This window comes from Ctenopharyngodon idella, chromosome 7, assembly GCF_019924925.1.
Source record: "Ctenopharyngodon idella isolate HZGC_01 chromosome 7, HZGC01, whole genome shotgun sequence".
Classification (NCBI taxonomy): domain Eukaryota; kingdom Metazoa; phylum Chordata; class Actinopteri; order Cypriniformes; family Xenocyprididae; genus Ctenopharyngodon; species Ctenopharyngodon idella.
The window spans coordinates 42,667,554-42,683,947 of NC_067226.1; the positions used below are offsets into that span (position 1 = coordinate 42,667,554).

General features: G+C 37.8%; 1 protein-coding gene across 4 annotated transcripts in view; it reads left to right on the forward strand.

The window, feature by feature from the left end:
- usp10 (ubiquitin specific peptidase 10) overlaps nt 1-16,025 on the forward strand; it is a 34,442-nt gene extending 18,417 nt beyond the window's left edge. For 2 of the 4 annotated variants that reach the window (XM_051898504.1, XM_051898506.1), the window contains 11 exons: nt 1,084-1,175; nt 1,288-1,397; nt 2,287-2,345; nt 2,452-2,555; nt 3,921-4,020; nt 4,152-4,329; nt 4,565-4,612; nt 7,601-7,766; nt 10,032-10,176; nt 11,018-11,083; nt 14,108-16,025. In XM_051898504.1, the coding sequence (XP_051754464.1) occupies nt 1,084-1,175; nt 1,288-1,397; nt 2,287-2,345; nt 2,452-2,555; nt 3,921-4,020; nt 4,152-4,329; nt 4,565-4,612; nt 7,601-7,766; nt 10,032-10,176; nt 11,018-11,083; nt 14,108-14,295 (1,256 nt within the window). In that variant the 3' untranslated portion in view covers nt 14,296-16,025. The remainder of the gene's footprint in view (nt 1-1,083; nt 1,176-1,287; nt 1,398-2,286; nt 2,346-2,451; nt 2,556-3,920; nt 4,021-4,151; nt 4,330-4,564; nt 4,613-7,600; nt 7,767-10,031; nt 10,177-11,017; nt 11,084-14,107) is intronic. The other 2 variants (XM_051898505.1, XM_051898507.1) reach the window with 1 other exon arrangement.
- The last annotated feature ends 369 nt before the right edge of the window (nt 16,026-16,394 follow it).

A 16,394-nucleotide genomic window follows, 5' to 3' on the forward strand; every position in this document is an offset into this window, starting at 1 on the left:
CAGCAAGTGTCTTTCCATCAGCATTCCTTTAGTCACTCTCTAATCTCCCTTGATGTAAGACACTTGGACAGCCAATAAGTGGAGGTGAATCTCAGTTCTTTTCCTGACCATTGGCTGCCCTCATATGATATTGTTTTCAGAGTAAATCTACACCATGCTATTTATGCACTTTGTTGGGCTCTTAGATTGGATTTCTATACTAGCTGCTGTTTTGTGTTAGTAATGAATGTGGTGTGGCCTGGTTTAAATCTATCCAGCCACAGACACATAAGACTACAAGCTTAAATTAAAGAATGTCATTTAGATTTACATGACCATTGCTATCTGTCTTTTTTTTTTTTTTTTTTTTTTTTTTGGCTTTATGCACATTTCTGGTCTTATGTACGATTCGTTTTTTGTTTTTTCTTTCCTTTTCCTCTGGTATCACCAATATTGGCCAATGTTTTCCAATTGCCAAATAGCTTCTGAGACATTGTTTTAACAACCTGTTCTTCTTCTTTTTTTTTTTATTTATTTTTTTTATAAATATCCAGTTTCACTGTCACATTACAAAAGTGCAACAGGTTACAAAGTTGTTTTTTTAGTATCACCACCAGCCCAATGAAAGATAAAGGAATTGCTGCTTTTTTTATATATAAAGTTCTGCTATGCATGCCACTTTAATTCTATTAAAATATTAAATTCAAATTTCCACGTTACCATGGGAGCTGTAGCATTATTTCAGTCTCCCTTCCTAGGCGTGGTACAAAATTCTCCTCATTTTGCCACAATCTGCTTCATGTGCATCAGTCACATCAGCAGGGTTGAAGTGATGAACATCACATTGTTTTCCATTCTTCAGACTAGTGATTGTTTGTTGTTTGTCTAGATTTGTCTCTTTACACACTGTATCTAGTTAAATGTTTTTGAATGGAAAAATCTCATGTAAATGTGTCCTATGAAACAATCAGTTGAACTTATCATACAGGGCTTCCTGAAGACTGCCTAGTTCAGGCAACTCACCTATTAATCTTGAAAATGTGGTTTTGTACACCCCTAGTGTTTCATTCACAAACATGATTTATTTTTCTTTCCATCCATCAGAATTAATTGAGAATGTGAAGTTGATACACAAACCAGTGTCTTTGCAACCAAGAGGACTGATAAACAAGGGAAACTGGTGCTATATCAATGCTGTATCCTTTTTTGCCCCAGTTCATCCGGTCTTATTGAACTGTTTAAACAATACTGCGTCGGTCAAGCCTTTCTTGTCCTATTTGTTTATTCTCACTTGACTCTTAGATTTAGACCCTGCAGGCCCTGATTGCGTGTCCCCCCATGTATCATCTGATGAAGTCTATTCCCCTTTTCAGTGAGACTCAGAGAGCCTGCACATCCACACCCATGATGGATAACTTGTAAGTTTCAGGCTTTTTTTTTCTGTCTTTAATTTTACTACATCAGTTTTGTTACACAGTGTGTTTATATGAACAGGATGTGGAATGTCACAACATATCATCTATTCTAAGTACCAGCTTAAGGGGCAATAATGTGATCAATCTTAATATGAAACTACTCAGAACGTGGACCACATGCGGCCCTTGAGCCATATTTTTGCGGCCCACTGATGTCATCATCATGGCAACTGCATCTACAATAATCAAAAAACAACTTTTCTTACCATGTTAATAAGTAGCAGGAATGGGTAGTGTATGCCAATAGAAATGTCAACTGGTCAAGATTCTAAACAGAAAACTATAGTCTACTCTGCATACAACTGTTTCAAACTTGGCTCATCCAATCAGAATGATTGAGCATTACAGGTTTTTAGTCTTTTGTTATACAACTTGTTATATAATGGGAAGCATCTGTTTGTACACTAATGCCAGACTTATCATTCATAATAAATGAATGATAATATCTTTTGGATTAATCAAATCAGGAGTAACTGGATGGCAACTCGTTTGAAATGTGCAGACCTGACCATAGCTAAAAATTCTGGTTGATTTTAATCAATCAAGTTTGTGCAAAACACAACAAATGCATACATATAATTTTTGCTAAATTCAGTCATTGTAATGTGAAATTTTTTGGACCGAATTCACTTTTTTTATTTTTTTTATTTTTTTATTTTTTGTATTGTCAGTTTGCCACATAAATACATTGTTTTAAACATTTGGAGTGTGGCCTTTAAAGTTAAAGGGATCCTGCATTCCAAAGAATTAGCCTGTTTACTGGCAGTGTTGGGCCAGTTCATTCCATTTACTGCATGCAGGGAATTTTTTACCATAGTCTTTTGTCTTGTAGTGTTCGGCTTGTGAACGAGTTCAGCAATATGCCTGTCCCTTCCAAGGCTAAACAGCAAGGTAATGTCTGTCCAGAGTTAATGAAGGACAACATCTTTACGTTCCTTTTTTTCACCTGTGTTTTTATATATATATATATATATATGATCGTCTGCTTCTCTTGTAGCTGCTGGAGAGAAGATAATGAAAGACCTTAGAGTGGGTGTTCCTTTTGAACCAACCTACATCTATAAACTCCTCACCCTCATCAAATCAAGCCTTTCTGAGAAGGTAAGCAGCATGAAGACTGGACTGTTTAGAATAAAGCTCATTGTATAATGGGACTTGCTAAGGCCCCAACACTAATTTTGGAGGGCCCCCAGTAGTACACATTTTGAATGTCTCCTTTATCTGAAGGGAAAATGACTACAATTATAAATCTAGTTTATGTAATGGTTGGTTGTAATTGCCACCGACAATTCATTAGTCACTTAGTTGCATAAAGACACCCGTACTTGGCACACCTGAGGACAGGACCTTCCTGTTCCATCCCTGTTTGTATTTGTCTGCACATTCACTAACTTCGAGGAAGGAGTGTGTCAGGAACCTAATGAACAGATCAAAGCAGAAAGATAAAGCCCTCAGTTATGGCATTCTTCAGCCGTTAATGAGCTGAATCTGTGGATACACAGTCTTCCGGATGTGGAAGAACGACAACGTGTTTGAACAATGCTGGCAGTATACTGAGGATGGGCACATCCCTTGTTGCCTACGCTCTTTAAAATTAAGTTTCCAGAAGGGTGTTTTAGCAGCAATGAAGAGCCATTTTGGGTTCCCCAAAGAACCTTAGGCTGTGTGTCCACCAAAGCATTTTTAGCCAGCTGAAAACACCTAGCTGTGGGCGCTTGAGAGGGCTTCGATGTGGGTTTTTTTTTTTTTTTTTTTTACAGTTGAGATGCTTTGCTTGCTATGAATATCCGCAGAAGTGTTACTAGTATCTCATTTCACATATAGTTTCTGTATTGTTTCTATATAAAATGTCGATATAATGTAAAGTGACATTGTATAAGCAGAATATAGTGGTTGGTTGGTGTTGTATTTGTCCTGCCCCTCCTCCACTGTGATTGGGTAAAAAGTGACAGTGATGAGCAAAGTGTTCAGCGCTTCAGCGTGAAAGTCGACGAGCGCCTCGTTATGCTCCTGCCGTTTTAAAAACGTGGCGCCCCCATTGAAAGCAATTGGAAAAATACGCTAGCCTCTGAAAAAACACTTTGGTGGACTCACAGCCTTACTGTAAACAGTTCTTAAAAGAACCATTTTTAATCTGAATAACTGTTTTCCACTATAAAGAACCTTTTGTACCTTTATTTTTAAAAGTGTATGGTTTCGACAGTTGATTAAAATATCAGAGAATGCATTCTTGTTCCAGTTTAACTGAAAAATAAGCATTGCAGTTATTATAATTTGGTTATCTCATTAGACATTATGGTGCCTTGGATGCCAGTATATCTGGAAGTAGTACCTGCATTCAAAAGCTTAGTCATTGTCTGACTGGTAACTGCTTTTGGATTGAAACCCAGTAAAAGAGTATAGCCTGAGGTGTGGTGGATGAGTAAAGTCTGGCGTGTATTAATGATCTCTCTGTCTTTCTCTCAGGGTCGCCAGGAGGATGCAGAGGAGTACCTTGGTTTTATTTTAAACGGACTGCATGAGGAAATGCTGGCACTGAAGAAGCTTATCTCTCCACAAGAAGAAAGTATGTTCGTTTCTGATTTCTGCAGTGTTTGCGAGAGAAATTGCTCCTAGGCTGTTGTCTTGCCCACTCTAGATTTATAAGGTTTCTGATTGCTTCATGTTAACTAGATGTCTGTTTCTGTCTCTGAGCAGAAGCCCCCACACCAAATGGGCCTGAGTCTCAGCCTGGTGTGGAGGAAGACCCTGCTGAGAAGGAAGAAGGCAGTGATGATGAGTGGGAACAGGTCGGACCCAAAAACAAAACCTCCATCACCCGGCAGGCAGATTTCATCCGCACACCTATCACCGACATATTCGGTGGCCACATCAGGTAGGCTTTGAATGCATGTTTTCATGTCCGCTACTACTAGATACTGTAAAGCAGTGATTCTCAGGCTGGTCCTCCGTGTATCCCCAGTGTAAAAGCTCCTATGTACTATTCTACATAAATTCAAAGTCGGGACCTGACCTGAAAAGTCTTGAGAACCACTGCTGTAGAGTCATTGCCCTCATAAAGGCCCTGATATACTCATGACAAAGTTTTTTTTGTTTTGTTCTTCGCTTAGGGGTAAAAAGAAGTTCATCGAACATCCCGGCGCTGCCCATGATGCTGGGTGCGTCATTTATATCAATATGTTAATATGTGCTGTGTGCTTTCATCTAGGGCTGGGCGATTTTTTTTTTTTTTTTTTTTTTTTTTCCTCCCTCAATTAATTTGAATTGCCTTGATTTTATTATTTTTAAATCGAGAAATCGCGATTTTTGAATAAAAATGTTAGCAAACGTTATGTTGACAATACAGCAATGATAACCGTCAAGAGAAGAAAATGATCCGACCACATGATGGCGCACCTGATTAACCGCTTTCATGTGACGCTCTATGAATGTAGAACATCACTAGTCTTGAGTGGCTGTTCACTCAGAAATGCGTTATTGCGTTGAACAAATGAGAGACGGGCAGTGGAATGGGAAAAGAACAAAGTTATTAAATTTTTTTTTTTTTTTTTTTTTTTTTTTTTTTTAACTTGACCGCCACTTTTTTAGAATGCTGTTTCATGGGTGAGACGCTGCAAAAGACGCGAGACACGAGTGCAACACCCAAACATAAAAATAGCGCAATGGAATGCAAAAACCTGTAAAGAACTACTACTATATGTTTGATATTTCATGTTTGCATGATGGTGACAGGCTGAAAAGTGCTGTTATTTTCTGTTTTTACAAAGCATTTGCTGTTAATAATAGCCTATTACTGGTGTTATTTATTGCTATTACTTTTTGACTAAGAAATATTTAGCATTTTTCTTATTTTAAATTATTTCAGAGTATATAGGATGCTTAAGATAAGTTTGTCATATTTAATGCATATTTTCTGCAAAGATATTTAAAAAAATAAGTCATTTGTTTTACATTTATCAACCATATTGATCACTTCAGGTGTGCTGCGCTTGGAATAGAACTTTAACCAGATGGTTAATAAAAAGAATGTTACTTGAATCACATTGTAGTTAAGTTTTTAAGTTGACTGGTTAAACATATAAAAAAAAATAAATAAAAAAAAATCGAAATCGTGAATCGGCCAATTGTTCTGAAAAAATCTAGATTAATCTAGATTAAATCTAGATTATTTTTTTGCTAAATCGCCCAGCCCTACTTTCATCTCAAAATAAACCCACAACAAAAATGACCGGTGGGAAAACAGCAGTTAAGAAAGCATCTGATCATAGCAACGTGGATATGTTTGCACATGTTGTGCAATTCGGCCAAGTCACGTCATGTTTGTTTATGTAGTACTTTATAGTCCACCCAAAAATTATCCAATGGTTTACTCACCCTCATGCGTTCCTAGGTGAATATGGCTATCTTCGTTCAGACGAACACAATCGGAGATATATTTAAAATATCCTTGCTCTACCAAGCTTTATAATGGTAGTGTAAGGGGGAGCCTGTTTTGATGCCTAAACAAAATACATACATCCATCATAAATATAATCCATACAGCTCCAGGGGGTTAATAAAGGCCTTTTGAAGTGAAGCAATGTTTGTTTGTTTTAAGAAAAATATCCGTATTTAAAACTTTAACTATAATAACTAGCTTTAGGCAGACCAGCCGTATGCATCGATTTGCAGCGGAAGAGTAACCTCTGACCCGACGCATGACATAATGACGAACACGGAAGCTCAGAGGATGGAGCAAAACAAAACACCGGTCACAAATTTGATGTCTAAAACGAGACATTTTAAAGATAAATGTCAGAAGATTTCGATATAAGAGAAGAGGAGCTTCAGTTTGTTGCCCAGGCCTATTTGTTTATACCGCGAGAGGCGTCTAAGCTTATGATACTCCTACATACTGTGTCATACATTGTCACGGGTTACTCATTTGGGACAAGTCGACTTGCACAGTATGCGTATGGTTGTCTGGCAGAAGCTAGTTATTTGAATTTATAAAGTTTTAAATATGAATATTTTTCTTACAAAAACACATTGCTTCGCTTCAGAAGGCCTTTATTAACCCCCTGGAGCTGTATGGATTATATTTATGATGGATGGATGCATTTTTTTGGGCTTCAAAACACGCCCCCCGTTCACTACCATTATAAAGCTTGGTAGAGCCAGGATATTTTTAAATATCTCTGTTGTGTTTGTCTGAAAGAAGATAGTTATATACCTAGGATGGCTTGAGGGTGAGTAAATCATGGGATCATTTTCATTTTGGGTGAACTATCCCTTTAAATGCAAGCAGCTTTACAGTATTAAACATGTAAAAAAAATGTCTGTGTTGATTTCCACGTCAAAGCGGGCTGAGTCCCAGAGCACACCTACTTATGTGGTTTAAAGGTGTTTACCAGCCAGAGCAAACTTTTCTGGAAAGTGTTCTTTGACAAGCTGTTTCGAACTCTTAAAATGAACAAACTTTGATTTGGTATATCAGGGCCTTAACAGTTTCTGTGTGAGACACCTGACCTCTGTGACCCATTAAACCACAGAGGTGGACAGATATGCAGCACTTCTGCAAGAAAAATAAACTTGTGGAAAAGTAAAGCCATGGCACCAGGTTTGGCCTTTTCATTGGCTCACACTGCTCATTGTGGTATGACACAAGTGCTTGGTAAGTTTGGTGTTATCTTCAGCCCATCCTGCTGTAGTGATGATGCTCCAAGCTCTGTGGCTACAGCCATTACAAACAATTCACTGCAGAATAACAAGCCTTGTGGCTCACCACCGCAGCCCAGCTAATTTTGGTGGCTGCAGAAACGCAGACGCATGAACCTGTGGGGGCGTCAAGGATTAGATGAAGCCTTTTTTCTTAGTTTGGGGCTATGGTTTGGCTATGGCGTCTTTGGTAGCCTGATGGAGAATTTAATTGCGTAGCTAAGCCCTTCTTTTGCTTTCCTTTTGAGAAACATACAGTTTGGGGCTTTCAGATTTATAGTAGCCCTATTTATAATTGCCCTAGACAACGTGATTTTAAAATTTCTTACATTTTGTTTTTGACCTTTTTATTTTGTTCTTGTAACAGAGTAAATGGTTTACTTGTTACCTCTAAAATCAGTCACACTCCCCACTTTTCTAAAACTTTATTTATTTATTTATTTTTTTAGGTCTGTGGTATACCAGCAGAGCTCAAAAGAGTCGGCCACCTTGCAGCCCTTCTTCACGCTGCAGTTGGACATCCAATCAGAGAAGATCCGCACAGTCCAGGAGGCCCTGGAGGTACTGGTGGCGAGGGAGTCCGTTCAGGGCTACACCACTAAGAGCAAGCAGGAGGTGTGAATCATTAACTGTAAACATCTTCCCACAGACATGTCAGTGTTGGTTATTTGTTAGGGTTTTAGGGTAACCGTGTTAAGCCTGGGATACACTGCATGATTTTTGGCTGTCCCAGACGAAAGATTGGCATCGTGAAACAATCGTGGCGATTTCTGTGATCGTGGCTCTTAATCGGTGGTCCATATTGTTTACCGATAGCGCATGCTGATGACGTTGTATTCTTCTATAGAAACTTGCATCGTAGCCTACGAGTCAATAGGTGTCATCATCGTACAGTCTACATGCATTTCGTACCTAAGTTTAGTAGATCCATGTCGCACCGTGTGATAAAGTAATGATCTTATAGGATTGCTAAAATTGTGCAGTGTATCCCGGGCTTTACCCTATACTGCTGCTGTCTCCCCCTCATAACTGAGATGGATTTTAATACCAGGTGTAAACAAATCTGTAGTTGGCTCCATGTGTTGGATCTTTGTTTGTCTGTCCCTCAATTCTGATGTGCAGTTTCTCATGCGACACTGTAATAAACATTAATTTAAAATCATAAGATGAAACAAAACTCATGTACATTATTGATAACTACCAAGAATAAAATATTTAAACAAAATACCATCAAATTAAGGAATTTAAATTTGCAAAAGTTCCCATTATCGATTGTTGTTTAAATTAACAATCAACTCATTGTTAAAGGGTTAGTTCACCAAATAATGCAATTTCTGTCATTAATTACTCACCCTCATGTCGCCCCAAACCCGTAAGACCTTTGTTCATCTTCGGAACACAAATTAAGATATTTTTGATGAAATCCCAGGGTTTCTGAACCCCACATAGGCAGCAACGTCATTGCACCTTTTGAGGTCCAGAAAGGTATTAAAGACATTGTTAAAATAGTCAACGTGACTACAGTGGTTCAACCTAAATGTTACGAAGCGACGAGAATACTTTTTGTGCACAAAAACAAAAATAACGACTTTATTCAACAATTTGAACTGTTGTCATATGCAGTTGACATAGTGAACACAGTGCCTGCTCTGTATTGACTTAAGTGCTTTTAAATTTGGCATATTAGAAGTGCTCTATTTACAAAGCGTGAAAAAAATCACTTCCTTTCATTAATGTAATTTGTAAAATCATAATACAGAACAGTTAGACTTGTCATATGTCGTTGAAAAGGTCTCTCAACTAGCAGAATATAACAAGCATATTTGTTTGTTTGAGACTAAAGTATAGCTAACATTTGTATGAAAAAGCACCACGTTTTTGTTTGTATCTTCACGAAACATAGTAGATCTCACATCTTTATTTAGAGCAAGTTGTCTCGAATAAGCCCAAACACAAGACAATATGTAGATCACAGAGTGACATGACATGCTGCTTGGTTAAAGCTATATGCGATCATGACGCAGTGTTTTCCAAAGTCATTTGAAAGTTCAACCAGTGAACTGGATCTTGGGTATTGTGGGTGGGTACAGGCGATGTGTAGAGACCAATCGGTGCTTGGATTGGTTTGATCACTCAGATTGACAGGTTATGATTTATCATGTAGTTACCATAGAATAGGAGCGCGCAGCTGAAACAGCGCTGGAAGATACCCTCACATTAACCAGGATCTGATTACTTGTTTATTCTATGTACTTTTATTGTGGTGTTTACACAAGTAATGTTCAGTAAAATCACTTGTTTGGAAGTGGTTTTTTTTTTTTTTTTTTTTTTGGTCTCTCCGTTAATTGTTTCGAAATAAATGGCTAGCCTATGGCGCGCGCGCTTAATTTTTCCTCATAGGTCTTCTGCATGTGTTTTGCGCATGAGCCGCAAGCACCTCAAAACTATGCACACTAATTATGACCTTGCTTAATTGGCCATCGATAAGTTTTATAGATTAAATTATCACAATCAATCAGTTGTTGACTAATCGTTGATTAACCTAAACCTACATCAAATATAAAAGTCTCACACAGGAAATTTTGGGAATATCAGTTTTTTTTTTTTTTTTTTTGCTGTAAATTTGAGTGTTCATTTATCTGTACATATATAGTAAAGGAATTTGCCGTTAATAAATTAGCAGGTTTTTACCATAGCATTTTTACAGTATTTCTTGTTAAATTTACAAACATTTTTTACAGTGTACAAATTGCTAATCTTATTTTGAAGGGATCGGAGAAAGCATTTAAACATCCAAGGTTACATGCTTTAAATTGGATTCTGACTTTCTTGTTGATGTTAAATTCTGATTTCATTCCCTCTGTCTTTTTCCACTTTTAGATTGAGATCAGCCGGAGAGTGACTCTTGAAGAGCTTCCTCCAGTGCTGGTGCTTCACCTCAAGAGATTTGTCTTTGAGAAGACTGGTGGATGTCAAAAACTGGTCAAGAATATCGATTACCCTGTTGATCTGGAGATCAGTAAAGGTGCTTATTTCAATATTATTATTTATTTATTTATTTATTTTTTAAAGCGGGTTTCACTAGGTAGTCAGTTTGTTGTGGATCACATGATTTCAGTTGACGACATCAGGAGGAAAGTTCCTGTTTTCCACTCACTGCGTTCCACTGTAGCTGCCTAATATCATTTTAATTGTTTAGTAACCTGTATTGGTCTAAATATATTAATATAAATATATATCTTTTGGAATTACGCAAAAGTAAATTGTTTACAAAGCATGTTATAGGCTAACCATGGCATGCCCATCTGATATGGTCTTTGTTCATTCAGAGCAGCTCGTATTTCTTTGGAGTCTCTGTCCTCCACACTTTTTTTTATCATTTTGTGCACATGCACTATGCAGGCCCAGTCTCTCCCTCAGTTTCACTTCACAAACCTCTATTTTAATGGATTGTTCCAAGTAGGAAGGTAATTACTGTGAAAATAGTGTGAGAGTGAGAAATTGTTTGAGCAATACTTTGCATGTGCTCTCAATTCTGCTCCCAACAAAGAGACCAGGTCCCCCCACTAAATATGAGCCTGACCAAAATAAACAAGAGCACTAATGAGGGAGTAGCATAAAGACTTCTCTATTGTGAATGGTTTCCTGCTTATGAAAGTAGGCTACATGTCAGTCACTAAATACCAGTCTGCATGTTAATCCATCTGGACGCTATTCAAATCTGGATTCAATTTATTAAGCATTCTACATTCACTGAGTTTCTTTTTATTCTGGTTCTCAGAACTAGCAAATGGATCATCTTAATAGTTGAACTTGGCCATCTGTAAATTATGCTGCTGTATATTAAAATGTTTCATAATTTTCAGATCTCTTGTCACCGGGGGTGCGGGGCAAAACATTTAAAGGCCAAAGAACCTACAGGCTCTTTGCAGGTATGTTTTGTTTTTTATTCCTTTATTATATATAGAAGGATTCTCCTCTGATATAATTAACCAATAAGCAGACAACAGGATGTAGGCCTTTCACAATTATTACATTATTATCTGATTGTTATTTTGATATAATTAGATTAAAAAAATACTACTACGACTACACATTTTATGTCTCTGCTTTCCGGTGCATTGATTATTATATTCTAGGCAGTCTCTGTGACTATCCACCTTATTTTTTTACGTAAAAGCAGGCACTGCCATTTATAAATTGAATGTGTCTGGCTTCCAGTGTCATCTGCTTCCATTTATTTTTGGCTGTACAAAACCTCTTGTTATGCTGCTTATTGCAATCTGGTGTTTCTTAACATATTATTTTAATGTATTGTTGTTAGGTGTGTAACAATACACTCATGCCACAATTTGATGCAAATCACAATACTGAACCTCACGATACAATACTAGTGATATTTTAAGCCAAAATTTAATTTTATTAATATTATTATTAAATATATTTTATTATCAGGACCCACAAATATTGCCCTATTGCATTATTATACATTATATTCAACATTATATATAGTACTGTAATGTCACTGAAACTTTTTTCTTCATGCAGTGCTCATGCTTTCAATGCAGGCATTCGTTGGATCTCTTTTACACAAACAACCCGCGTACGCACAGACTCTCCCGGTGCTCGCTATGTCCCGCCTCTCCCGCTATTAATGCACTATACATATAAGAATAAACCATCTAAACACTTTGAATATTCATACTACTAAAACTAATTGTGATTATGGTGATTTAAATGATTTTTGCCCTTTCATTTTGAGAAGTGCTGTTCCGGAAGCGCATTCGCTTCAGATGATCAGTGCAATCAATCACAGTTCTTCTAATCACAATTCATTTACATTTTTGGGTGAATTATACCTTATAAGTGCAGTAAGCTGGGCCTTGGATAAAACTAGCTCTATATCGCTTACATCAACAATACATATTGTCGCGTTTTATATATAGCGATATCTTGATTTAACAATGTATCATTACACCCCTAATTGCCATAATAAACACATTTTTTTTTTTGGCGTAAAGATTTACTGTTTATTTCACTTAGTTCTAGTTATTTAGCTATAGGCGCTAATGAATTGGAAATCACACATGCTCACAGAAAATAGCTAGCTTCCGCATTGCAGTATGAGGTGGATACAGCATGGTGTAACATTTTCTCGCCAGTGATTTGTCATTTGGACCCTTTCCACAGTTTGATACTAATCCTGTTTATATGAGCTTACATGACAGGCCTTTGTGCAAATACTTTTATAATGACTTCCAGCAAGCTGTCAAGACGTACACCTCTATCCTTCCAGCACCTTCCTATTGCCGACCAGTTAGGCCTTGTCTTTCTTGACTCTGCCACCACACATGACTCACTGACCTGTTTAAACACACATGGCCTTCCTTTACGGGAGATTTTCACTTTTTTCTGCATCTCCAAGAGTGATCTGCTTTCGCCGTTTATTTTCCTTTCTGAAGGGGAAAAAAAAATGGCACCCTGCTTGTCAAGAAGTAGCCTGTCCAGCAACCCCTAGCAACAGTTGCCATACCAATACATTTCCCTTAAGCCTCTTTTTTTTTTTTTTTTTTTTTTTTTTTAACTATTTTCCCTATGTTTGAACATCTGGTATGGGTGGAAAATAGAGACATTGTCTCTCAACTTTTTATTTAATTGCCTGTGATGTAGAACACAAGATATTTCAGCTATCCTTACGGTAAACTTTACTGGCAGCCAAGTCTTAACTGCAATAAAAAAGTGCACGTGTCCTATCAAGACTTTATTCTGCCGTTTTCCCTGTGCGATGGATGTTAGAGGGCCACTGATACCATGTAGTGCTTGTTGTAGTTTATACTTTTGATGTAGAGGTTTATAAAGAGCCTAAATCTGTCTAAAGGTTGTTTACAGTATTTTGGCTTGTGAAGCGTGTTTTGTTAACATGCACTCCAGGTGCTTTTAGTTACATGTTTATGTAAAAATGTATGTTAAGAACCCATCAAATCCCTTGATAATGTGCAGGGGTTGTGTAATAAACAAGTGATCATTTCTTATGTCAAGGTTTTCCCATCATTTAGCCACACATCCTCAAAGTTACTGGTATTGATTTGGCAATATTGTTTGTGTTACAGGGCTTGTGCTCACACCCAAAGTGTGCGCGTTTAAAGGGTTACTTCACCCAAAAATGAAAATAATGTAATTTATTACTCACCCTCATGTCGTTCCACACCTGTAAGACCTTCGTTCATCTTTGGAACACAAATTAAGATGTTTTTGTTGAAATCCGGTGGCTCAGTGAGCCCTGCATAGCCAACAATGACATTTCCTCTCTCAAGATCCAGAAAGCTACTAAAAACATATTTAAATCAGTTCATGTGAGTACAGTGGTTCAATATCAATATTATACAGCGACGAGAATATTTTTGGTGCGCCAAAAAAAATAAATAAATAACGACTTATATAGTGATGGCCGCTTTCAAAACACTGCTTCATGAACCTTCGGAGTGTTATGAATCAGCATGAGGGTGAGGAGTACATTATTTAAATTTTTGGGTGAACTAACCCTTTAAAGCTGCCTCTCAGTATTTTTTCGTTGCTATTGTGCTTAAACAGTCAAATACACACAATAATATCAAAATGCTGGTCTTGGTAAGTATTTATGTAAACAGAGTCAGTTATGCTTTAAGTGAAAAAACAGTTGAGAAAGAAAACACATGTTTAAGAGTATAATGGATCCATGCGTCAGGTCTTAAAGTGACAGCGGCCTAATATACCTGCTGCCAAATTATAAGATATTAAAAATATCTTTATGGCAGTTTTTCTCCATGGTATTGATGTGAAAATTGTGTCCAGTGAAAATGCCGCATGGCTAGTAACTTTGGAAAACCACTAGCCAAAGTGGCTGGTGAACAAAAAAGTCCATGTCAAGCCCTGGAAGTGAATGTTGTACGTGCTAAATCCTTTGTATCTTCCCGCAGTCGTCTATCACCATGGGAACAGTGCCACGGGTGGCCACTACACTACAGATGTCTTCCACATTGGTCTGAACGGCTGGCTGCGCATTGATGACCAGGCGGTGAAGATCATCAATCAGCATCAGGTGGTGAAGCAGACTGCAGAGCGCACCGCCTACCTGCTGTACTACCGTCGTGTGGACCTGCTGTAGAAACCATACTCGTACAACACAAACACGCGCACACACGTACATTCAAACACACGTTTACATGCAGGCACGCATACAATCTCACACACACACAACCACGTGTCTCGACAGGAACACTGCCCAACTTCACGATTGTCCTCCCTTCCTTAACCCTGCTATTCCAGAGAGCCAGCTTTTCCAACTTTTTCTTTTTCTTTTTTTGGAAGAGGAAAAGACATGAGACGTATCTAAAGACTTTCCTGTAATAGTGTTTTCCCCCTCCGCACACGGCCTTGCTCGGGTCTGGAGAAGTTGAGGGGAGAAATGTTAGCACTGCAGAACGCTCCAGTTCGGAGAGACAGACCTGAATCACTGCTTATGTTCACAGCCTCATGTTGTCTGGCCAGAATGGATCCCCGCTGAAAGAACTCAGACCAGTTGAGGCTGATGGACTGCTGGAGAAAATCGTTCTTTTTCTTTCTTTTTGTTTTTGTTTAATCTACTTTTTTAAATGGCATAGAAAAAATATGAAGTGTTTTGCCTTTTAGCAAGGAGAGTTGTCGGCCTAATTTGCAGCAGTTAAGTGGAGCCTGTTTCTTGACTAGAGCATCAAAGTGGCCCAACACCAGCAAGTTACCAAAATTTGTGTAGATCTCAATGTAGGAGTTTGTCGACAAGCAAGACACTCAACTCCTCCTCCACCACAACAACCTCTTCTCTCCCCCATTTCTCTCTCAATCCTGATGCTTCAGATTACACTTGAGTCATGGGGAAAAAAGATAGCCGAGAGGGTGCTGCAGTGTGCTGAATTGGTAAAAAGCAAAACAAGAAAGGAAAAAAAAAAAAAAAAAAAAAACTAAAATTGGCTTTGTTTGACCTTCAGTGTGTTTGTTTTTTTGTTTTTGTTTTTGGGTGTAGGATTAGATTGACTATCTTACAATTTTAATGCGCTTTAGAAAATAAATGATTACAAAAGCTTTGTGCACGTTAAAATATAAAACTGGTCGATTTAAAATGCAGATGTGCATCGTTTGCACATTTCTTGGAGATATTTAAGTTTTAAAAGTATTAAAAACGCAAAAAATTTGAATCTTGGTGGCGGTCACCTTGATCAGCTCCCCGGGGAGGATTGCGCTTGTTCTTTAGGCTTTCTGTGTACTTTCACACGTTCATGCTGGCGAGATGGACCAGTGATGTCCGCGACTCCATCATGAAAATTTACTTATTTTTGTCCCCTCTCGCCATCCTTAATTAGTTCTGTTTGATCTTTTCCTGTATCATATGAATAAAGTGTATCCACTGTCCACTGACTGCCTTTTGATGTCAGTAGAGCAGCAAGTACTGAGCCACTCCTGCCAAGTTTGAGAGGGAGCAGTTGAGATACATCTGGTTTGCATCTCATTCTGTATGTTAGCCCGCTTCGAGCAGTCAGCCTGTGATGTGCATGTTGAGGCTCCGTGTGCAGTTCTGAGGATATCATCTCAGAATGGGTAGCAAGAAATGTCTCCTACTGCAGTTAATTAGCTGTGTTGCCTAAAGTGCAACTGCAGATGCGCACAAACAAATCATGTTTGCGTCTGTTTCAGAGACCTTGCATCAATATTATACCTGATTGTATTTAGTTGAAGTTTTTTTTTTTTTCTTCATTCCCCATTTGCATACAATTTCTGTTCCATTTAAATTGATATTTTGAAAGGAAATGACCCAAGGTTAAAGCACAACAATGAATAAAGTTATACAAGTACTATGCTCGACCTTATTTCATTTGGACTTTTTTTTTCTTTTTTTTTTTTCTTTTTTTGCACTTAAATTCTGTTTTCCACACAATAGAAGTACCACTGACATGAGCATCTACATGTATTTAATAACTTAACAGTAAAATTGCTCTGCTTGCTTAGTCCCAGACAGGGTATGCAGACTTTCTGCATTTTCTGCACTGATTTTGCAGTGATATCTGATGTTAAATGGAGCTGAGGCTACTACAACTTTGTTGGTAAGCTGAAAGAATCATCAAATGAGCTAAATTGTTAAATAAAAGTGGGTTTGAATGAGTGTTTGAAATCTAAAGAAAACTCTGCACACATTCTGTGAGCCTGTTCATTACTCTGTTACTGAGTGTACCT